Source organism: Lichenostomus cassidix, chromosome 5 (assembly GCF_008360975.1).
Source record: "Lichenostomus cassidix isolate B80296 chromosome 5, HeHo_3.0, whole genome shotgun sequence".
NCBI lineage: Eukaryota > Metazoa > Chordata > Aves > Passeriformes > Meliphagidae > Lichenostomus > Lichenostomus cassidix.
Window position 1 is genome coordinate 2,074,001 of NC_139486.1, and position 24,491 is coordinate 2,098,491.

Consider the following 24,491-nt stretch of genomic DNA (forward strand, 5'->3'; position numbering starts at 1 on the left):
GCATCCCACAGGATTTCTGTGTTGTCAGGGGATTTAGGCTCTGCCTTGCCCAGGGAACTCACAACGCTGAGGGGCTCCAGAAATGCCTTGTCCCTTATGGCTGTGTAGAGGACTAAAGTAGGAATTAAATCCATCACCCAGCAGGACATTTTTATCACAGCAAGTTAATACAGCATCTCTAACAGCACAGGCAACATGGGCTTCATTAGTGTTTCCTAATTAAACATTTCCCAGCCCTTCTCCAAGCCAGGCTTGGGGTGGGACACTTTGGCAAGGATGCTCCCAAAGTTTAGGATGGTCCCAATACACCTCTGTCCCAGTGCTGCTGGAAAACTGTCACTGCCTTGGTGACAGCACAGTAACCCCTGTGTCCTGATGGACACAACAGAGCATGTCCCAGTCCATGGATCCCTAATTTAGAGAGGCCACTTGGTGCCTCTGCCCTTGCACAGAGGGGATCATAAAATCTCAGAATGGTTTGGGTTGGAGGTGACCTCAAAGGACATCTTGTTTCAACTCCTTGCCATGGGCAGGGACACCTTCCACTATCCCAGGTTGTTCCAAGCCTTGTCCAGCCTGGCCTTGGACACTTCCAGGGATCCAGGGGCAGCCACAGCTTCTTTGGGCACTCTGTGCCAGGGCCTCCCCACCCTCACAGGGAGGGAACTCCTTCCCAATATCCCATCTATCCCTGCCCTCTAGCAGTGGGAAGCCATTCTCCCTTATCCTGTCACTCCAGGCTTTGTTCCAAAGTGCCTCTCCAGCTTTGACATCCATGGTAGGAGAAGCTGCCAAAATGCTGAATGCCCTGAGATGACCCATTATGTGCAACGTGTCCTTGGATGTGCCTGGGCACTTGTGCAGGGTTGGAGGTGTAGGCAGTGGCAGGGAGGATGTGGCAAAGCCAGGGTGTGGAACATTCCTTGGGACAGAGGATAGCAAGAGGGTGCGATCGGTGAGAAGAAAAATGAAAGATGGAAATACCAGATTGGCCCAGGGAGTCACCACTTGGTGATGGTTCAGGAGAGCTGAGAGCTTGGGAGAGAGGGAGAGAAGAGGGGTTTGAAATGAAAAACTTTTCAAGGTGCCTTTCTCCCTGGTGATGCTCCCATGTGGATCGCGGGAGAGCTGGAGGAGCTGCTGAGGCTCTCATGGGGAAGCATCACAAAACAGAGTTATCAAACCCTCATCCCAGGGAAGCCTGGAGAACCCTGCAGGGAGGCCTGTCCTGATTTTGGAGACTCACAGGTGCTTTAAGGTACAAGTTTAGTTCCTTCCAAGCTTCTCTTACTGCACAAGAACCCTCCAGCTCCTGAGCAGCAACTGCCACAGCGGTGACACCAGCATGAGGGTCAGTGGGACAGCAAGTTCACCCCTTGCCACTGCTAGGAATGTCACACCCTGCTCCAGAGAGCCCCACCAAGGCCGTACCTGCACGTTCCTGTTGAGGCTGACGGCGGGGAAGAAGAGGCCCTCCAGGTTCTCAAAGGCCACAGGCCCTTGCTGGTCCTCGTTGATGGAGAAAGTCAGAGTCCTCCTGGTCAAATCCAGCAGCACTCCCACCGTGGCGCCTTTCGTGATGCCACCCTCGGTTCTGTGGGAGGAGAAGGTCAGTGGTTCAATGTTCTCTGTTCTTCCTGGCTCAGGGTCAGGCCATGGAGCTCAAGGAGTGATGATGGTGAACATCACAGCTCACCCAGGAGGCAGGCCATGACCTGCTCCCATCCCTGCCATTCCCTGGGAACCTCCTCCTCTGCCCTCCCATGGAGCTGCTCTCCTCTTGCCATGATGTCCCCAAGGGAAAGCCACCTTGAGAGCAGCCACAGCCACACAACTGGAGTAAAGCCACAGCACCCACCCCAAAACCTGCTGATCCATCAGGGAACAGCCCTTGAGGCTACAGAAAGGTGACTCCAGCCTCTCCCCAAGCAAAGTCCCCAGCCCCACGGGGAACTGAGCAGTAGCTGTGGCACAGGGATCAAGGCAAATGTTGCTGCAGGAGTTGCAAAGCTTTGGGTGTTACTGGGAATGGCACATGGAAGAGTCAGTATGGAAAGAGTGGTGGCAAACAGGGAAGGAATATTGGAGCAAGGCAGGCAGGGCCTGATTCCCACTTGGGGAAAGGCACATCCTCCAACAGATGTGACCAGGATTGATGTCACCACCCCCATGGGCTGCTGGCAAAGCCACAGGCTGTTCCCTGGTGCCTGGGAGGAAACCCCTGTCCCAAGCCACCTACCTGTTGGTGTGTGAGTTGTTGTGCATGAACCAGCTCCGGTTGTTGTCCACATACATGGCCCAGGCCTTGTCATCCTTGCCCAGCATGGCATCCTTGAGGACGTCGATGCGCGCCACGCCGAAGGCAGGGTCGGGGTGGTTGTCGTAGCGATCGATGGACAGCTCCCAGTAGTGGAGCCCTTTGGAAAAGCCCGTTTTGCCCAGCACCACCCTGTCATCGTAGCTGTTGCAGGTGACAGTCAGGTTGTCGTTGGAGAAGATGATGTCGGCGTGGGCAGAGGAGGGGTCGAAAGAAAACCAAGCGACTGCAACACACAAACAACGCGGGGTTAGCGCCTTGGGGATGCGCCGGAGCCGCGCGGAGCGACAGACAGGGCATGCTGCATGCAGGACACGGAGCTGCCACCACCAAGGGACAACTTCCACCACGGAGGGATGGTCTGAGCTCCTGTGGCTGCAGCTGCCAGTGTGGCTGAGGTTTTATGGCCAGGACTTGGAGGAGTTTCGCTCTTGCTGCTTCAGGTTTCCCAGTGTCTCGGCTGGTGAGGCTGCAGGATCCTCAAGGTCTCCTAAAATTTGGCCCTCAGAGGAGATGTGATCCTCACCAGGTCTCCAAGCTCAAACAGAGTTACAGAATCATGGAATGGTTTGGGTTGGAAGGGATCTTAAAGCCCATCATGTTCCAACCCCCTGCCACAGGCAGGGACACCTTTCACTATCCCAGGTTGCTCCAAGCCCCATCCAACCTGGCCTGGAACATAAATTACTCTCAGGACTAAGTATTGCTCAAGCAGCAGTTTGCAGGGTCAGATCAGTGTGGGAAGGGCACTGAGGATCAGCACATCAACTCTGTGTGTGTATTTAAGGGCTGTTTTTGGGAACCAAAAGCACACACAAAGGTCTTCATTTACAGAGACGCCACATCACACCAAGAAACCTCCCTGTCAAGCAACGAGCCACACCTAAGACAAGAACTCATGGGAAGGCTGGAAAATGCCCCAAAACCTCCACGATTCCATAGGGCTGCTGGTTTAAATGCACAGGACTTGGCTACTGCAAATCTGACAGACACAGTGTCACATCCTCAACAAGACAGAGGGACGGGGGAGACTGGGAGCCACCAGCCCGGTTCCCCAGGTGGTTTCCTGTGGCTGAAAAACGTCAACTGAACACATCCACAAAACACTCTGACGGCTTGAAAAATAAAAAACACTCGGGTGAGACGGGTTCATTGGTTTATTGGAAGGTTTCACGAGACAGCTGCCATGCACGCGGCCGCCCCGCGCTCCCCGCTCCGCACGCGGGGCTGCCGTACCTGCCACCATCTTTTTAATGTCAACTGTGGTCATTCCCAGGGAAAGGCATGCGGGAGAGAAAACAGCACGTCAGGTTGGGTGGGGAAAAGAAAGAGAAACCATTCCTGCTTGTCTGTGACTCCAGCCAGAGCGTGGATCTGTTGGTGTTTGGGATCAAGAGGCACGACGATGGGTTGGGTGAGGAGGGAATCCCACAGGGCTGTGGGCTCCTTCTCCCAGGAGAATGAGCAGGATTAGCCTTGCAGGCAGTCTGAAAAGAACAGGCAAGCAGCAGCCACCTTGCTTTAATTAGCTACAGAGGGGCTAATTGCATCTGTGGCTTTTAGCCCACATTCAAGTGCCCTTAATGAATATGTACTGAGAATCATGGAATGGTTTGGGTTGGAAGGGATCTTAGAGCTTATCCAGTGCTACCCCCTGCCATGGACAGGGACACCTTCTACTACACCAGGTTGCTCCAAGCCCTGTCCAACCCCTAGACACTTCCAGGGATCCAGGGGCAGCCACAGCTTCTCTGGCCACCCTGTGCCAGGGCCTCCCCACCCTCCCAGGGAAGAATTTCTTCCTAATATCCAATTAAATCCAGCCCTCATTCAGTTTAAAAGAGGAGGAGGATCAGTTCTTCATTACAGGACCACTTCCACAGCACTGGTCTCAGGCTTCTCCTTAAAACCATATGGGGGAAAAGCTTAAAATGCCTTTACATCATCCAGCAATCATAACTTTAAATTTGCCTCCTGGCCAGGGCAGTGGTGGAGTCCCCATCCCTGGAGGGATTTAAAATCCACATGGATGTGGCACTTGGGGACACGGGGCAGTGGTGGCCTTGGCAGTGCTGGGGAACAGTTGGACTCGATGATCTTAGAAGGCTTTTCCATCCTCAACGATTCCATGATTCTGTGACATCTGAGAATGCTCTACAAGCAGGATACGAGCAAGAAATGCTGCTCAGTTGCCAAAGAAAAGATAAAAAAGCAAAAAGAATGAAGCAACACGCAGTAGGTGCCAGTAAACTGTAATTAAGATACTTGCCTAATTGGGAGTAAGGCGATCCTTGTGTCTCAAAATTGCATCCTATAAAGAGATACTACATTTCACACATCACAGCTAAGGAACAACAACCTCCTGACAAACACTCGTGAGCATTTCATTGTTAATTAAGCATCCAGCTGCCACGGGAGGCCTGATTCATTAAAAGCCAGAGGGCACGGAGAGAGGTGGCAAACACAACCTGGGAGTTTAAATGTTGACTATATCAAGTCTGACTGCTCAGGAAGCCAAATTATTCAGCTTTACTCCAGAAAAGAGGCAGGACATTTTAGCCTTGGTGGAGAATGTTGGCTGCTTGGTAAAGATTCTCTAGATTGAGTGAAAAAACATTCCTTGAAGGACAGGGCAGCCAGTGGTGAGTCTAGTGGAAAGGAACTGCTGAGCTCTCCCAGGCTGCCTCCGGATGGGTGTGAGGTCTGGGTGGGAGTGGAGCTGGAAAGCTGATCTCTGGGAGCTGCTACCTGGCTCAGACCCCTGCTAGCACCCAAAGGGCTGCAGCTTCATCAGCTGCACGGGCAGGGTGTGCTGGGGTGCCCTTCATGCTTCTGTCCCTGATTGCTAGCTGCAAGCACCTCATGGGAGCCAGGGACTGATCCAGGAGCTTGTCCTGATCCAGGAGCTTGTCCTGATCCAGGAGCTTGTCCTGATCTAGAAGGTTGTCCTGATCCAGAAGCCTGTCCTGGTCTAGGAGCTTGTCCTTTTCCAGGAGCTCATTCTGATCCAGAAGCTTGTCCTGGTCTAGGAGCTTGTCCTGACCTAGGGGCATGTCCTCATCCAGGATCTTGTCCTGATCCAGGAGGCTGTCCTGACCAGGAGGAGAGGCCAGCCTGAAACCCCGTGTTGGCACTGCATGGGAAGGTGCACCCAAAGGGTTCAGGATTCTAGGGACATCCCTCTCCCAGCTCTGGTTTTACCCCTCCTGCCCTGAGTGCTGCTGGTCAATCCCCTGGCTGTGGTTGTGCTCCGTGCCGTGCCCAGAGGCTCCTCCTGAGGCTGTTTTAATGAATCCTGCCCCGTGGCTCCACTCAAACACCGCTTCTCCAGGTCTCTGTGCACCGCCGCGCTCCAAGCTCTCGTGAGGGACACAGGGACCCTGTTTTGGCATCCAGGACCCCGTTTTTCCCTGTCCCCCCACCCTGGAGTGGGGCTGCAGGAGGTCCGTGGTGCACACACGGCTATCGCGGAGGGTCGCGGCACACCGGACACAAGGGAAGGAACGTCCGTAACAAAACAGCGTTGGAAGCCATCAGCTCACAGCAGCACGATGAGAAACCAAACATAAAAAGCACAAAGAAAAGAAAGTTTGCAGGGTCCCCCCCCTGGTTATTTTGGCAAGGGTCATGCTGCAGCATTCCTCATTCCGTGTTATGGGATGGCAATCAAACAATCGGGGGCCCCCATTCTTCCTGGGCTTACACCGGAGAAAGCCGGGAATTATCGCCTTTGGAGTGCTGCAAATCCAGAGCGGTGGAAGAATCAGGGCCCAGGATCTTTAGCAACGGAAGATGTGCAAAGACTGGTTAGAAAACAGCTCTGAGAGATCCCTGTGCCTGTGGCTCCTTGCTGGCTGCCCAAATCCATGCCTCACTGTGCCTGCCCTGCCTACATCCCCCCAGAGCCCACCATTCCGGGCACATGGATCCAACTGATCACTGAGTGGTGATTCTGCTCTGCAGGAAACAAGGCTTTGGAATGATCACTCTGGGTTTGGGAACACCAAGCCCAGTGCTCAAAGCTGAGTGGAACAGAGCCCATGTCTACAGGGCCCTAAGCTGGGCTGAGCTGGAATCACAGAATCCCAGACTGGTTTGGGTTGGAGAGGACCCTAAAATCATAATTTTCCAACTCCCTGCCATGGGCAGGGACACCTTCCACTGTCCCAGGCTGCTCCAAGCCCTGTCCAACCTGGCCTTGGACACTTCCAACACAGGGCCCACCACAACCTCGCTGGGCTAGACCTTGCCTGCATCCAGACTCAGTTCTTTCTTAAGAGGGGTCTAGGTTTAATCAACCAAACTAATTTCACAGAGCAAATCTTTGCATAGGGAAAGGAAACCATGGAGATATTCTCAGGGATTTCACCCAGCGAAGGTCTTTTCTGGTTATGCCTTGATACAAGCTCAATACAGAGATAAGGGATCTTCTAGTGGAAGGTGTCCCTGCCCATGGCAGGAGGTTGGAACTCTATGAGCTTTAAGCTCTCTTCCAACCCAAACCATTCTGTGATTTATGATCAGCAAAATTTATGATATCAGCCTCGCCAAGAGCAGCACCCACCTTAGGAGTTACTGTGCTGCTCCCTCACCCCACACCTCAAACTGCCCCCTCTGGCCCAGCTGGAGCACCCCAGGACAACCCCACCACCGACCCCTCGGCGGCAGGAGCAGGCCACTGACAAACAGAAAGAATTCCCACTGCCGTCCGCATGTCATGGGAAAAACAAACACAACGGAACAGAACAAACAAATAGTCGGGAGATGCCCAGAAGCACAGACCAAGAGGCAACGCCAGAGGTGCTCAGCTCACCGGCTGAATTCAGGGACTGTAAGGAAGAATGCAAGCTCAGCTGGTGGGCCGAAGATCTTAGCTCAAAGTAGGATCTCCCCGAGAAGCTGGGTTGTAGATTAAGGGTGGAGGAGAAAGGACTCATTCTACGAAGCTGCGATCTTTCCAAAGGCACTGGAAAAGGGAGGGTCTGTTCTTCTGACTGCGTGTCTAAACGTAAGATCAATGCAAACTACACATCAGAAATGGGGTCTCTGCTGGGCAGCACTGCTGAGCCCCAGGTGGACCTCAGAGCAGAGCACAGACCCTGCTCTGCTGCCAGGGCAGGAATGTTTGCAGCACAGAGAGACCCTTCAGGGCAGCCTGACAGCAGGGAAAACATGGTCATCTTCCAAAGTGTCCCCGTGACAGCATGACAAATTCAACTGGCTTGTCTTTAAAAGGGGGTCCTGCACCTCTTCACCTAAAAAAATTCACAGGTTACCATGCACACATCCCATCGTGCTTTAACACATCCCAAACCTTTTTGTGCACAATAATCAGGGGTGGAAAACCCAGCTGGTGACACTGAAAGGCATTTTTGCAGGGCTGTGCTAAGCTCTATCACCCTAAGAACCACCAAGCACCCACCTTACTCAGGGGTTGTTCGGGAGGTTGTGTTCTTGGTATCCCTTTGTACCTGTCAAAACACATCTGAGCCTTACAGGAAGAATTTAACTCGTGGGATTCACAGCAAAATGTCAGAGCAGAGGGAACCTCTTGGGTCATTGGTTCCTGCTACCACAAACAGTCACCTCCTGCAATTTGTTCCCTAACCTTTTCCAGGAATTTGTTAATGTGAAAATGTAGAATCCACCATCCACACACACTCTATCCCCAGCCTTCCCAGCTCGGCTGTGAGTATGGATTGAGCTAAAAATGGTGTTAAAACAGAGAAAAAGGGAACATTCTTTGCATGGTGGGTTGTAACTTCTGCAACTCGCTGCTGCTGAGGCTGTGGAAGCAAAGGGTGTCAGTGGGGTCAGAGGAGATAAACTATTGCACAACAGGTCAATAAACAGAGCTCAAAGTCAGGGAGGGACAGCCTCCAACCCTACTGAGAGCGAGAGGAAATGCTACCACACATAGCTGTGCTCATGACCAACACCTGATCAGCACCTGATCAGCACCTGATCTCCCTATAGCTCCTTGCAGGCTGTTTCCCCTTGGGATATTCCCCTTTCCAAAAGGCCCTGACTGCTGCTCAGGAATTTAAAGTTGGGCTCCAGAAGAGGAACTGGGCTTGAAAGGAAAGGTTCTGGTGCTTAACTAGGCTGAGAAGGGAGGTGGAAGCTCTGAGCCTGGAGAAAAGCCTGGGAGGCAATGCTGAGCTCCATTTCTCCAGCATTTCTCCATGGTCCTTCATCCTGACATGCAGCTTCCTGGACAGAACATGGGGAGAAGTCAGCAGGAGATTCACCAGAGGCTGGGAAAGCTGCTGGGTGAGGCAAGGCCAGAAGAGCTCAGGGAGGAGGAGGAGGAGGAGGAGGAAGCTGAGGGAGACTCCAGGTCTCCCAGGGGTCAGGACAGCCACCAGCCAAGCTTTGGGACATGTCTGTGCCCTGGGACACTTTGGAAAGTTTCGTCCAGACTGACTTCCCAGCCTACAGCTGAGCTTCATTCAGGTGCTCCAGAAACAGAGCTTAAGGCAGAGCCTTGGAGCCTTTGGCTAAGATGTGATAGGGTAAGAGACACTCCCAGGGATGGTGTGGGACAGCCTGAAATCAGCTCAGGAGGGGGCATGATTCAAGGGAAGGATGTCACCTTCAGCCCTTTTTGCCCTTGGCTGTGCTGGTGACAGGGATCTTCCTCCCTGGGAAGCCCCAACACATGGGAAGGGCTCTGAGGCAGAGATCTCCCAGTCAGGAACCACCTTGTCCTGCTGGTGGCACCAAGAACCAGCTTTGAAGAGTGAACTGCCACAGCTTCCTTTGGGATGAGCAGAAGATGCCTCACCACAGGCTGGGGAGATGTTCCTGCTGTAGATCAGTGTGTGTGCTGCTTTCCCAGGGGATTTTCCATCAGTGCTACCTGGCTTCCCCTGGCTCTCTGCCTGGGCAGGACCACAGAGCTATCACCTACAGAGCTCAGGACACAATTTCCCCCTCTTCTCATCCTTGTTCTCTTGAGATCCTGAAGGCTGCAAGACATTCCTCTCCTCACCACCCTCTGCTCATGGAAAGGCAGAAGAAAGGCTTCAGCTCCCTTCCACAGGCTGCAGATGAAGATCCCATGGGCCAGGACCAGAAACCAGCTCTCAAATACCAGAATTCCTCATCACCACTCAGAGCAGGACAGCCACGTTCTGAGAGATCTTCTCTTCACATCGTCTCTTCTTTTGTCCTCTCTTCCCACACAAGCACTTTACAGGAAGCTGCAGAGCTCGGCTGAAGGGGGAAAGCTAAGCTCACTTCAGACAAAACAGCTCTTAAAAAGGCCTGCTGCTGCTGTAAAAGGCAGGAATAAAAGCCTCCCCGAGGGCTGGGATGTGCGAGGCAGCTCCATTCAACAAGTCACTCGGATATCCGGAAGCTGCACACACAGATGTGATTTAGTTCTCTTTGAATCCCAAAGAGCTCAGGCAGCCTCTAAGAGCACAAAATGCTCCAGGCCCGTTTGACTTTTTCTCCCTCTTTTTTTCATGCTGGAATAACAAATGCAGAAGCTCATTCAAGTGAAAAAGGCTGAATGGATGCAGCCAACTCTCATCCAAGAGGAGTGGAACTGCTCCTTGGTGGCACAGACCAAGCATGGCCCTGCTGGGACCACAAACAGCTATTTTCTACCAGAGTCCTTCATGTTTTGGAGCAGGGCTTGAGGTTGGCTCGACAGTTAGAACACCTCTGAGAGGAAATCAAAGCTGGGCAGATCATAGTGGGGACTCTGCGAACTCCTGGCTGGGACAGCTTAAAAGCCCAACTGGTTTTGATGAGGAAATTGCGTCTCAAATGTGTCCTGTGAGGCACAAAAAGTTCTGCTGTCTCCTGCCAAAGCTGGAGTGAGAGCTGTTGACCTGCAGGACTTGGGAGCAATCCTGGCCAGCCTGGCACAGGGCTGGATCCAGGTTGTCTCATCCCTGGATCTCCAGAGGAACTTCTGCAGCTTCTCTGCTGCTGGGATTTCACCTTCTTGCCTGTCCTGTGAGAAGATTGTCACAGTTTTGCTGTCCACTCTCCCTCTGAATGAATCCCATTCCTTGCTGACCTGCCTACACATCCAAACCAGAATGATTATCTCCTGCAGGCAGCGAGAGAAACACTCTGCATAGTCTTGCTCCTCTCTGTCTTCTCTTTTTTTCAGGAAAAATCCCATTTTTCTCCTTGCTCAAAGCCCCCAGGGCTGCTCTGTGGCAGAAAAGCTCTCAGCCTCCTTCCACCCCACGAGCAGTGTGTGTTCCCTTCTGATCCCAGCTGCCAGCCAGCTGGATGTTGCTGTGAAAAAACCCCTCACACGCCTTGAAAAAGAGAGATTTTCATCTGGGAGCGAGGAAAAGGGATTCCAGCAAGCGTGGAGAAGTCCCAAAGAAGGGTTTTGTGCCTGGCTGTGGGCAGCAGATGTGCTGGTGGGGGCTGATCCCTTCCTCCACAGCTCCCACTCAGAGCCAGCCTTGCCACTCTCCACCTGCATGTCAGGAATAAGCCAATTTTCCACAAGGGATTAAGTGCCTGGTGTGACAAATGGACTTAAAGCCAGGCAGGGGGATTCCTCTTCAACCTGCAAAGGGAGTGTTTAATACTTGGAGTGCCTGTGGGTGTGGGGGAGATGCAGATGATGCTGTGAGGCTCCTGTGCATCCCTGGCTCTGGAAGGACACCCACACTGCTCCAGGCTCCCTCTGCTCTCTCTCCTGCACTGCCAGGGGCTGAACCCCGTGGTTGTGGCACTGTGCAGCTAAGCACAGCCCTCGGGAGCAATGCTGGCAGTGCTTTGCTTTAAACGGGACCACTGACACCATCTGTGTCACAGAACCCCAAATCTGAACAGCTCTCCCTGTGCCTCCCCAAAAGAGCATCCTGTGCAAGGGAAAGGGCTGAGAGGGAAATTCTGGCACTGCTGGAGGCTCCTGACACAACTTTGCCCCTCCAGTCAGTGCTGGCATTCCTGCAGGGATTGGGAAACTCCTGACACAACTTTCCCCCTCTACTCAGGGAGGGCCAGGGTGTCCTGAGCCATGTGGGATCCTCTGGAATTCCTTACCCTCGGAGGTCTGGAGCACCAGGGTCTTGCTGTAAGGGCTGACTCCTGACTTGTTGAAGGCCTTGACACGGGCGCTGTAGGTGCTGTTGAAGTGCAGCCCATCCACCGTGCACATGGTCTCCTTGCCCACGTACACCTCCTGCAAGGCAACCACAGTCAGGGAAACACAGGGAGAGCAGCTCTCCAGGGGCTTGGGATGCACAGCATTCCACCCTACTCTGTGTCCTGAGGAGGGCTGGGTGGGGCTGAAGCTGAGCAAAATGGGATTTGCTCCCTGGCACTGCTTTGGGCAGCAGCAGCAGCAGGAGGTGAGGGAGATTCTGCCCCTCTGCTCTGCTCAGGTGAGATCCCACCTGCAGCTCTGCCTCTAGCTCTGGGGCTCCCAGCATCAGGAGGATGTGGAGCTGCTGGAGAGAGTCCAGAGGAGACCAGAGATGCTCAGAGTGCTCCTCTGCTCTGGAGCCAGGCTGGGAGAGCTGGGAATGTTCACCTGGAGAAGAGAAGCTCCAGGGAGAGCTCAGAGCTCCTGCCAGGGCCTAAAGGAGCTCCAGGAGAGCTGGAGAGGGACTGGGGACAAGGGATGGAGGGACAGGACACAGGGAATGGCTTCCCAGTGCCAGAGGGCAGGGAGAGATGGGAGATTGGGAAGAAATATTACCAGAGGCAAGCACTGACCTTGCCCTCCCCACACCCAGCCTCCTCCCTTCTCCATCCATCCCCACCCATGTCAGCTCTCCTTCACCTCAACTCTGCTCTGCCTTCTGCCTGCCTGAGCTCCTTGGGGATAAATTCAGAGTGCAATGGGCTTGGTCCCTGTGCCTGCCCTCAGTGGATGTGAACACGCCAGGATAATAATCAGCGTGTCGGATCAGGGAAAAATCATATTTTAATTGTGTAATTACAGCAATTTAAAAACCCTCAGGCCTTAAACACCTCTGCTTGCTGGCAGCTGGCAAACCATGAAGCTTTCATGGCAATTAGCATACCTGGCATGGAATATTCAGCAACCTAAAAATATGGAGCTTCATGGAATCATGGAATGGTTTGGGTTGGAAGGGACCTTGAAGATCATCTTGCTCCAATCCCCTGCTGTGGGCAAGAACACCTTCCACTATCCCAGGCTGATCCAAGCCCCATCCAACCTGACCTTGGACACTTCCAGGGGCAGCCACAGCTTGTCTGGGCAACGAGAGCTTCAAAGGTGTTCCTTGTGTTTCCAAGCCATATTGGCCACCGGAATGGAATTTGCACCCCTCAAATCACCCTTTTTTGGGTTCCCCAAAACCCCTCAGCTTCTCTGCACCATCAGCCTCCCTGGGGACTTCAGCAGGGAAGAGAGGACTTGCAAAAAACTCTGAGGACGAATTCTGTGCTCAGCTGATGGCAGGGAACCCCTGGAGGAAGGAGCATCCCCTCCCCAGCAGGAGTGGCTCCCAGCACGTACCCTGAACTGGCCACCGTTGCCATCGTCCAGCTCCAGGATGTATCCCTCCACCTGCACCGTGGACAGAGGTGGCTGCTTCCAGGACAGGGTGGCACTGTTGTTGTGGGTGCAGCACTCCTCCAGCTGCAGGATCGGCGGGGCCGGCACTGGGGAGGAGACTAATCACCAATTAGTGTAATTAGTGCAACCCTGGCTGCGGGGACTGCAGGGGGGTGCAGGGTGTGTTTATTGCCCTGGTGTGAGGGAGGAAGGAGAAAGGATTGTTCTCCCACCGAGCTCCACCAAATTCCCACACCCCTCTCAGCCTGCTTTATTCCCATTTTCTGATTAATTTTGGAGAAGTATGGCAGCACAATGCATCTGTTTTGAGCTGCCTGGAGCCTTCATGCAGCCAGTCCCAAACCTGGGATGTTCTCCCACAGCTTCTGCAGAACTTTGAGTCTGCACTTACCTACAGCCCTGCTTATTTAGCCAATAAATTCACTGCAACAAAACTGGGCAGGCTGAGTATCCCCTTTGGCTCCCATCAGCTGACAGAAAGGACTGCCAGGGCTCTTCCTGCTGTGTTTGGTCATCTCCAGATGGATGATCACCCATCCTGCTCTGAAAAGTATGGGGAGAGTGACAGTGTGACAGGGAGATGTCCTCTGTCACATCTCTCCACAGAGCTGCTCGTCACCATCCTCATCCTCACTGCCCAGAGTGACAAGAGCCAGTGGACATGGACATGGAGAATCCAGACAAGATGGAGAGGAGCCATGGATGGCTGGGACAGGAAAGCTGGATTTGCTGGCAGAGGCTCAGCATTCACCCTCTGTGACTCCTCCACCTCCTGGGCTGGCAGTGGGTGTGGAAAGCCCCCAAATTGCTCACCTGCTCTTTATCCACACCTCAGGTGTTGCCCTCCCTCCCCTGGAGCTGTGACACAGATTTGGGATCCAAACCTGACCTTCTGCAGGTCTACAAAACCAATAACTGATTTCCACAGTGAGGGCGAGCTGGGAGGAGGAGGAGGGAGATGGTAAGAGGAGGGTGGGCGGCTGAACCAGCAGCAGATTTGCTCCTATTAATTAAAAATAACCCTCTGGGCTACACTGGAGGAAGGGAGGGCAGGAACACAGGAACGTTAAACAGCAACTCAGCCCTCCCTGGGTTTGCTAGCCAAAAATATTCCTGACATTTCAAATTAACAGCCTGGCTAACGATGAGTGAGCAGGAGCAACTCCTCACTGCTACCAGCACCAGCAGGGCCATCAGCTGAGGATGCTCCTTGTGGTGACAACATCCCTCCTCTCCCTGGCCACTGAGACACCCTGGGGTGTGCAAACAGCTCCTGGGCCAGGAATTCCACCCGGGATGGGAATGGGGAGCAGTGCCAGACCTGCAGCTGGTGGCTCTTCCTCCAGGAATCTTTGTCAGCTTCCCTGGGTTTGATAAATCCCAAATTGCTCCTGGGCTGCAGCAGCTCTTGGTGGGACAGGAGAGGGAGCACAGAGGGCATGGGGAGGGAATTAAAGCCGAAATGAAGGTCTAAACCAACCCCGAGGTGAGGAGAGGGAGGGCAGAGCCCAGGCTAAGTGACCTGGTTCTCTGTTTGGAGGGACATCTGCTCTGTGACAGATGCTGCTCAGCGTGGGGGAGTGAGGAGAGGTTTGGGAAGAGCCTCGTGCTGCTCCCAAAAGAGAGCTCCCAACCTGCAGAGCACTTTTTAACGCCCTAGTAACTTTTTCAGAGCACTTTTTAATGCACTGAGAGTGTTTTTCCAGGCAAAGCCAAGCTCCTGACACCCTGCTCTGGCACAAAGGTGCTCAAGGATAACTCTGAGGTTATTCTGGAGTGCCCAACCTTGCTGGGAAAAGATGAAAAACTCTCCTTTCCTTCCCTTTGCCCTGGGATGAGCTGCATGGAAACTCCCAGCACGAGCAGAGCTGGGCCCTGGGAGAGGCACTGGAAAGATTTTTACCTTTTGCAGAGGCACTGGAAAGATCCTTACCTTTCATCTGCACAAAGTCCAGCTGGTGGATGGACTGGAGCAGAGGGGCATTGTCGAGGTTCAGGTCGAAGTCGGTGGTCATGCGGGGGGTGAGAGTTCCCTTTCCCCACTGCTCCTCGGTCAGGTGAACCCTCCTGATGAGAGCATCCGAGATCTGCAGGGGAGGGAGCAGCCTGAGCCACCAGGGGATGTGTCCCATGCTTTGTCCCCACCCTGCTGTCCCCCTTCCCAGGGATGTGACACCTGGTTTGAACGTTGCTCTTTGCTGCAGGCTCAGCTGGAAGAGGCAACCCTGGAGTGTTTGATGGAAGGGTTTAGCTCCAAAGGAAGCCCAGGGATGAATGGTGGATACATCTCCCAGGGGCTGGCTGTTGGTCTCTAATCCCTGCTCCAGGGAGACACCACCTCTTCCAGCAACATCCCTGCCCTGATCCTGATCCTGGAGGTGATCAGAACTGATTTTTTGGGGCCATTTCTGCCCACACCCCTGCTGCACTGCCCTTTCCCAGCTCCACACCCACCTGCAGGAAGCCGCTGGGGTCGTTCTCCTTGATGACCTCCAGGCAATATTCCATCAGCCCCGTGGTCTGCCGCAGCTTCACCGTGCAGTGGGAGATCTGGTCCCTCACCACCTGCCAGGGGACAAGGAGAGCAGGGTGGCAGGGACTCAAGGGGACAGGGAGAGGCAGAAGTGGCCGAGACTCACAGATCTCAGACTCACAGAAAGGTTCCAGAACTCAGCAGAACTGGCTGAGACTCACAGAAAGATTGCAGATCTTTCAAAACCTGGTGAACAACAATGTAGAAACCCAGGAAGTTTTTAAGGTCCCTTTCAACCCAAATCAATCTTGTTCCACCCCCTGCCACGAGCAGGGACACCTTCCACTATCCCAGGTTGCTCCAAGCTCCATCCAGCCTGGCTTTGGACAATTCCAGGGATCCAGGGGCAGCCACAGCTTCTCTGGCCAGCCTGTTCCAACATGCTTTGTTTAGCTCAAAATCATTAACACACCTAATTATTCAAAGCAGGAGGGCAGCTCCATTAATTAAGCTTCCAAATGGCGATTTGTGAGCTCCATGCAGAGCAAATTCCAACTTCCATAGATCCACAGCTGCCCTGTCCATGCCTGGGATGCAGTCAGGCTGTGGGGTTGGCTCTGGGGCAGCTGCACCCATCAGTCCAGGGTGAGGAGTGACCCTGGAGCTGCTGTTTCCCAGAGGAATGAGCACAGCCTCATCCCTAAGGATCTGTTTGAGATGCTCAGATGGACCACGCTGCAGAATTCCCTTGCTTTCCCCACTGCCTGGGGATGAGCTCTGAGGGAGAGAAGTGCCAGGGAGAGGAGATAAATAAATAAATCTTACTGATTAAATAAATAAATGATTCCCCAAGGGATCACATTCCAGCATCCCAGCAGAGGAGCACAAATGTGTGGTTCACTGGTGCCTGAGAGCTCTGCTGACCTTCCCTGAAGCACAAGAGGAAGGAGAGGGCTCAGCCTGGAGGCCACAAGGATTTATTGGAAGGCTGGCTGCTCCTTCACCCTGAACCCTGCAGATGCAGGATTTCTGCTGAGGAAGACTGGCAGCTCAGCTCAGGAAGAGAGATTTTATTCTTAGAGCAACACTCTCAAGTGCTCATGGAAGATTTTTTATTTTCTACTCCTGGAAGAGCTTTAAAAAGCTGTGCAAAGTTCTCCTCTAGCACTGAACAAAACTGTGCAGCTCCATGGAGTGTTACAGCAAGGATGAGCTTTGGGATGGGAAAAGCTGCAATAAACAGGGATGGACATTCCTGGCAGCTCAGTGCCTGCAGCCCCACAGGCACAGCAGCTCTTGGATGTCCACCCTGGGCTGGAGAGCTGCTCCTCCTGCCAGCATCCCTGTCTGAGGGGTGGGAAGGGGAAAGGAAACATCACTGAAGGAACCTGGGCTTCGAGGGATCCTGCAGGGCAATCAATGCCATCAGGTGTTGGTTAATTAAAATTTAATCACCTCTACTTAATCACCTAGCAGGAAGAAAAGAATTACCAGTCTTGCAGCTTAGAAGCACAGATTCATTAAGGTTGGAAAAGCTCTCTAAGACCATCGAGGCCAACTGCTCCCCCAGCACTGCCAAGGCCACCACTGACCATGTCCCCAAGTGCCACAGCCACATGGATATTAAATCCCTCCAGGGATGGAGGCTCCTGAGCAGCCTGTGCCAGGGCTGGACACTCCTTTCCACGCAGAAATTCCTCCTAATATCCAATCTAAACCTCCCCTGGTGCATCTTGAGGATGTTTCCTTTCGTCCTGTTCCCTGGGAGATTGGGGACAACATCACTGCTCTGTGAAATGTCATTAAACACTCTCCAGATTTTTAAGGAGCAGCCATTCCTTGCTGCTTTTAGCAATCCTGCTGTTTCCAGGCTGTGGCAGAGGGAGGCTGGAGCAGCCCGGGAGCCAGGGAGGGGTGCAGCCAGTGCACCCCACGTGCAGGGTGGACAAGGCAGCAGAGGGAGCTCCCAGATTGCTCCTCTGGACCAGGACATTGTCCAGAGCCTTGTGGAGCTGCTGGATGGCTCTGAGATGGAGCTTTTGTGCAGCAGGAGCTGCACATGCTGGTTTTGGCCTCAAACGCTGTCATTAGAGGGGAGGATTCATTCAGTGCCAGTTTCTAACACCTGAGTGCACCAGAATGGCTGGTGGTGAATCACAGAATTCCAGAATGGTTTGGGCTGAAAGGGATCTTAAATCCCATCCAATCCAACCCCCTGCCATGGGCAGGGACACCTTCCACTGTCCCAGGTTGCTCCAAGCCCTGTCCAGCCTGGCCTTGGACATTTCCAGGGATCCAGGGGCAGCCACAGCTTCTCTGGGAATTCTATTCCAGGGCCTCACCACCCTCCCAGCCAGGAATTCCTCCCCAGTATCCCATCTCTCCCTGCCCTCTGGCAGTGGGAAGCCATTCCCTGTGTCCTGTCCCTCCATCCCTTATCCCAAATCCCTCTCCAGCTCTGCTGAGCCCCCTCAGGTCCTGTAAGGACAAAGCAGAGCCAACAGCTGCTCCTGGAGATCCAACTCCTACACTGACCTTCCTGAAAGAGGACAAGCCCCTGGATTTCCTTCCCCAGCAGGGATGCTCAGCCCTTCAGATCCAGAAGGTGCAGAGAGGGTTCAAAACAGCCTTTTGGCTTCACCTGATCTCTCCTGCTCAGGGAGAGAGGCTGAGGGCTGTCCTGCCCTGGAAGGGTGTTGGCTGGGTGGGTGTTGGATCTCCCAGCTGCAGAGCAGGAGATAAAACCAATCTGTGGGGTCCAACCTTGCTGTCAGAGCACATCCTGACTGTCCCAAGCAAGCCAGAGCCAGGTTTTGCATTCCCTGCCTGCTGGGCAAGTGGGAATCCCGCCTGGAATGCCTGGAAAAGCCACATCCTTGGCTCACATGAGACCCCTCTGTGGGGAAATGCACGTGCCAGCAGGAAGGCAGCAAAGATGGGATTGCTAAAACAATCTTCTTATCTTCTTTGCAGCTTAAATCTCTGTCTGGTTTGCCCAGGCTAATGAATTTGTGAACCTCTCCCTGCCCGAGCTGGAGCTTTCCAAGTATTTGCAGCAGAATTGCCATCTGCTCCCTCCAGCCAGGCAAATGCTCCAGGAAACACCATTTGCTGGGTGAGCACATAATAAAAGCTTTTTTTCTTTTTCTATAACGGTGGTCAAAGACCAGAAGAAAGAGGCTGGGGAGTCTCCAGCATTGGAAACACTCCAAACTCCCTGGGAGGCAGCCCAGGGCAGTCTGATCCAGATGAACCCAAAGCTGCAGCTCTGTCCCAGCCCTTCTCCAACTCTGGGATCTCCTCAGGGATCCAGCATCATCCATCTGGAGAATCAGGGCATAAAACAGCGTTTTAATTGCAGCACAAAAGCTAAAAGGTGAAATCTATGTTGCCTTCACCAGCACCAAGGTGTCTTTAAGGCAAAAAGAGGGACCTTTGGTTGGGACCTAGTGGGGTTTTGTGGCTTTAAAGGAGAAATGGGATGCAGACAGGACAGAAAGACCCCTTTAGTCACTTTGATTAGTGAAATTAAAGGTTTGAGAAATCAGACATGAACATCTCTCACACTTTTAAAGACCTGGTCTTAACCCAGCAGGGTCAGTGATGCCAAAAAGTTTTCCAAGCAGCCTTAAGCATCCTGGGATTCTCCTCATGCATGAGGGATTTCTGCTCCCTGGGAGCTCCCTGTTAGCCCAGTAATGAAGAGTTTCTCGATGAAGAGAGCTGGAAGGGAAGTCTGGGAGTTCCTCAAGCCCTGGACTCCAGCAGGAGGCTGACAGGAAGCCTCTGGAGGCCTCAAAGGACTCACAGGATTCACCACATTCCCAGGAAAACTTGGCACATCTACATGGGTTTGGAACACACCCAGGGATGGTGATCCCACTGCTGCCCTGGGCAGGCTGTTCCAAGGCTGGACAACCCTTTCCATGAAGAAATTTCCCCTAATATCCAATCTACATCTCCCATTGACCAACTTGAGCCTGTTTCCCTTTGTCCTGGCTGTTATCTAGGAGAAGATCTTGATCCCAACCCACCTCAAACCTCCTGTCAGGGAGTTGTGGAGAGCCTGGCTCCTCAGTGGTTCAGATTTTGAGGGGATTTGGGAAGCTCCATACATTTTGTTTGTGGTCATTTTGACCAAATACCACTTTTTCCCCCTCTAGGTGCTAAATAAAGCAACAGCCAGAATCTGGCTGCTAATTCCAGCCTACAAAAAGGGATTTGTGTGCACTCACAGCAGTTCCCCACGACCTTAAAATAGGTCTTTCAAGAGCTTTTCTTCCCTGTGAGATGACATGAACTACAATTTACATTTTAATTCAGCTCCTAGAAGGCAACAACATCTACATTTGGCTCTACTTAAGTGTCTTCCTCCTCTTTTTAGGACTTGGGTGGATGACAGGGTTTCAAAGCACTCAACCTTCCCAGTGCCTGGGGTGAGCCCTGCTGGGACTGTCCCCACCCTGGGTGACCTGCAGGGGATGGAGGGTGCTGTGCTTCACCACAGATGGAAAAATCCCAGATGGAAATATTACCAGGAGAGACCCTGGCAAGGTTTGATTGTGCTGAATCCCACAGCCAGAGCTTTCCAGGTGGATGTTTCCATGGTGATTCGAGAGAGGGGCTCAGGCTGGAGCTGGGAAAAGCAGAGCTGCTGCATCACCACCACCAGCAACCTGATCCAGCAGGGAACCCCTGGAAAACCCTGGCTGTGACCTGTGCAGAAGCAGCATTTCACCTCTGGGGATGCAGAGCCAAGGACAGCAGCCCTTGGTGAGTGTTTCCTGTGGAATTTGCTCTCCTGGGAAATGTGGCAAATGCTGTTTGTGGTCTGCAGGCAAAGCCAGCCTGGAGAAATCATGGAGCAAAATCACAGCCTGAAGGCTGGAAAACGACTGGAATGGTCCATAATGCTGAGAGCTGAAGGAGGTGCACTCAGAGCTCAGGCTGAGGAGAGATTTCCTCCTGGGAAGTCTCTCATTGCCCTGCCTGTGCTGCAGGAAAGACCACCCTGCTCCTTTGGAAACCAGGATGGCAACAAGGGGACAGCCAAGGAGGTGTGTCCTGCAGCTGGAGCAGGCCCAGGGCCACACTGCTCCTCCAGATGTTGCTTTTCAAAGCCCAGGTTTTCAATTTAGAGTGCAGTGGGAGGCTGGAGAAAGGCAGGGAGATGTCCCTTCTCAGTTTGTCCTCACAAAGCTCTCCCTGCTCTGGAGTAATTAGTGCTGGCCCAGAGTCAGGCCTGGATTTGTGCCTGCCTCCAGGGAATGTGTGTCAGGACAAAGCAGGACAGTCCCAAAGCCAGGCTGACCCCAACCCCCCCAGAGATGGGAATTTGGGATTGGGCTGTGTCCCGAGAGGCAACTGTGGCCCCATGCCAGGGCAAGCTGTGTCCCCCTGGGCCTCTCCTGCTCCTCCCACGGTGCCAGGATGGCAAACATCCCACTGGGCAGGAGCAGCAGCTCCAGGGCAGGAGCCAGGACACTGAGGCTCTGTGCCAGCGTGGATCTGAAAGGGCTCCCTGGCACTGCCAAGGCTCACTGGTCACCCTGTCCACTCAGCTGAGATGCTCCAGGACAGGACAGTGACAAGTGGACACACAGGACAGGTTCAAGGCTCTGGACTGGTCTCCTGTGGGAAGGGGTGAAGCTCCCAGTGCAGGTCAATGGCCCAAACTGTCCCGTGCTGATGTGAACATCACCCAGGACAAGCCCCACAGTCCTGCAGGACTCACCCTGGCTCCCAACTCCCATCAAGCACAGGCCAGGAGGTGACCTCTTGGTTATCTGCAGATGGAAATGGGCCCAGGGTCATCTCAGAGTGAGGGTAAATCACTGCAGCCTCATCCACTCCAGGGGAAGTTCAGATCAGATGAGGAAAAAGTTTTAAGAGTCCAGCCTGAAACCCAGGGGCTCTTTCTTGTTTTAAGGGCCAGGCCTGGCTGGTGACAAAGGCCAGCTGATAACGAGGGTGGATGGGGGTGGGATGGAGGCCATAGAACAGGAGCAGTGGGATCAGATCCATGGATAGGAACAAGCAGTGGGATCAGATCCCTGGACAGCACAGGAACAAGCAGTGGGATTAGATCCATGGATAGGACAGGAACAGTGGGATCAGATCCATGGATAGGAGCAATGGGATCAGATCCATGGACAGCACAGGAACAGTAGGATCAGATCCACTCCTCCAGCCAAAGGGCTCTGGGTTGTGCTGAGCAGGGAAATCGCTTTGTGCAGCCTGGCTTTGTGAGAGTTTAATTAACCATGGCCTGAAGGGGATGGGGAAAGGGAGCCCCCCAGGCAGTGGGGGTCCCCTGTGTGCTGTGGCTGTTTGGGGCTGTGCTTTGTTGCTGGGAATGAGCTCTGATGGTGGCCTTGGCCCCACAAAGCTGCTATTGTCCCTCTCCTCGTGGAAATGCCCTCGTGCTGCCCATGGTCTGCATGCAGAGAGGACTGGTGGTCTCCTCCCTCATTTTGGGCAGGTCCAGAAATCCCCCCTGGCAGCCTCCTGGGTGGCCCAAAGCAAGGTCAAGAGACACAAGCAGAACACTGAAATGACCACGGGAGAGAGACCCTGGAGTCACCAGTGTGGGAGTAACACCCCTCAGCTGGACACATCCCTGATGGCCAGGGTGCAACCCCCTTGTCCAAAAAAATCCTGGGCATGGCCACACCTGTTCCTCTGCTCCTTTCCTTCCCTTCCCAGCCCCAAATCAGCTGGAAAGATGTGGTGTGGGGATGACACAAACCAGGAACTCCCCCTGAGCTGCACCTCTGCTCCCCCAACACCAAAGATCTCACTGCCACCACCACCCCGAGGCCATGAAAGCACAGGAATGACAGTCAGTCCTGCTCCTGGTGACACTGAGTGACCCAGGACTCCAGCAGAAGTTACAAGCACTCAACATCCTGCAGGATCATTCCAGAAGCTTGGGAGCAACACGAGATGTGAACAAAGTCATTTCCCACGCTGAACACATGGCTCTGCTGACCTAAGGACTAGAAATGAACCCAATAATGGAATAAATCAGTGGGAACCACCTGGAGGAAACAACACTTCGCTCAGGGACATGCTGGGAGCAGGTTGGGCATCTGCAAGATGGAATTCCTGTGGAAAAGGAATGGCTTCCCAGTGATGTCCCCAACCAACAGCCTCCCAGTCCTCATGCCCACCCAGAGCCACCCCTGCAGGAGCTCTCTGAGCAGCCAGGCTCACCTTCAGCTTGTGCTCATGCTCCTTGTTGACCCTGGAGAGCAGCTGGGCTTTCCTTCTGTTGAGGGCATCGATGAGAGCATCACACTGAGCCACCAGGCAGGCCTCGAACTCCACACTGTTCTCCTGTGGGGCACAGAGGCAGTCACAGCCCTGGGAACATCCCCAGCCCAGCTGGAAAGCTGGATTTTCCATTTCAATGATGCCACAGGGGTTATTTTTGCGTGTGCAGCTGCAGCACTGCCACTGAGGAATCCACAGCATCACCCATGGGATGCTCACGGCCTTGGATGGTGGAAAACATGGTGCTGAGGTGAGGAACAGCTTTGGATCTACCCATGGCAGGGATGGGAAGGGCTGAGGACTCTGCTGCTGCCTCCACCATGCCATGGAATATGGAAATATAATAATAATATGGCAAGTGAGGTGTGGGTTCCTTTGGGAGAGCAAAGGAACTCTCCCTCCTTCACCTGGGAGAAGGTGATGCCTGATGATGTTTGTCTTTTCTTTTTATACATTTTTATACCCTTTCTCTTTCCCTGTACCCTCTATACACACTGCTTGTACTTTAGCCCCACATGTTTATTTATTGATATTTAGCTTGGTTTGGGGGTCTGGCAAAGTAGAAAGACCAAACATTCATACTATCTCAGAACTAGAGGCTCCTCTCTGGAACATATTTTTGTAAACCAGGCTGTAGTCTCATTTAGGGGGGTTAATTAGAATAGGGGGACAATCACTTCATTTGTTAAGTTTCTTGTTGGGGGATTTTAGGTAGATATGCTTAATTTGTGAGGTCCATAAATTTGTATACATCTTGGTGTGTTTCCACCTTTCACGAGTTAAGCACCTAAAATTTATTAAAAATCAAGATAACACCATTTTTCCCTATACTGCAGCGTCTGCCTCATATTTTTACCAGTCAGTAAGGCACCAAAGGGACTGAGGATGGCTCATCCTGGTGGGAAGAGGTTGTTTCTCAGCCAGCAGTCACAGTTACCTGGATTTGCTGCACCATGTTGCGAAGCTGGACCAGGAACTCCTTTGCCTCCTTGGCTCTGTCTGACAAACCATTGAGGGCCTGGGAAAGCTGGCTCTGCAGAAAAAACACAAAGAGGAAGGTCATTTCTATGTCCAGAACTTTTCCATTATCCTGGATAAGTGGGGGATTGGGGCTGGGATTTGCCCAGCATTGCCTTCAGCATCTCTCCAAGGTGTGTGCCTGAGAGTGAGGAGAGGAGGAGGATTAGCCATCACCATGGATTCCCTGGCTTTGGGAGCAGATATTCAATGCCCTCCTCCTCCCCAGGCTTCCCTGGATGATCAGAGACAAGCCACATCCACCTGGATCTCACAGTGAGCCATTTGCTCCCTCCCCATGATTCATATCCTCCAGGGAATCACCAAAAATCCTGCAGGATCTGACCCATGTCTGCTGGGAACACAGGCCACCTGAGCCAGACTGAAAACCACCCAAACCCTCCTGAAAATGAAGGCAAAGCAGGGTGTTCCTGCAAAATTCTGAGTGTTCCTTCTCCCTCTGGAGTGGGAACACAACCCCACAGCCTGCCCTGAGCTGAGCAGAACGTGCTAATAACAATCATTATGTTCATCAAATGCTTTTTCATTTTCACGGCACTTTCCCAACACTCAGGAATCTTCCCCATCTTCCCCTTTTGCTGTGATTCCAGCAGGAATGATTATCTCAAGAGCTGGGCAAATCACCCTCACCAATTTCCCTCTGGGAGAGATTTTGCCTCTTTTGTGGGCTGCAAATCAGCTGCAAACACCCCGTGGGTTTTGAGGGGTGAGCTTTCCTCGTGGCAGACACAGAAGGGAGCTGGCAAGGTGGCTGATGTCCCCAAATCTCCAAAAACCTACTGTGCCTGGGCTCAGACAGCGGGCTGGCACCCCTGGATGGCAGAGTGGGAGATGGGAAAAAGGCTCTGCTGAGATGC

General features: G+C 53.1%; 1 protein-coding gene across 7 annotated transcripts in view; it reads right to left on the reverse strand.

Annotated features, from left to right (window-relative positions):
- Positions 1–24,491, reverse strand: part of TRIM9 (tripartite motif containing 9) — a 55,848-nt gene that overhangs the window by 2,413 nt on the left and 28,944 nt on the right. The window contains exons 2-12 of one of the 7 annotated variants that reach the window (XM_085060938.1): positions 23,534–23,629; positions 22,537–22,659; positions 15,303–15,413; positions 14,782–14,935; positions 12,789–12,934; positions 11,345–11,483; positions 7,131–7,319; positions 4,587–4,628; positions 3,554–3,577; positions 2,240–2,543; positions 1,432–1,594 (exon numbers count right to left, since the gene is read on the reverse strand). In XM_085060938.1, coding sequence (XP_084917064.1) covers positions 1,432–1,594; positions 2,240–2,543; positions 3,554–3,577; positions 4,587–4,628; positions 7,131–7,319; positions 11,345–11,483; positions 12,789–12,934; positions 14,782–14,935; positions 15,303–15,413; positions 22,537–22,659; positions 23,534–23,629 — 1,491 coding nt within the window. Of the gene's footprint in view, positions 1–1,431; positions 1,595–2,239; positions 2,544–3,553; positions 3,578–4,586; positions 4,629–7,130; positions 7,320–11,344; positions 11,484–12,788; positions 12,947–14,781; positions 14,936–15,302; positions 15,414–22,536; positions 22,660–23,533; positions 23,630–24,491 lie in introns of all 7 variants that reach the window. The other 6 variants (XM_085060937.1, XM_085060940.1, XM_085060939.1 and 3 more) reach the window with 6 other exon arrangements.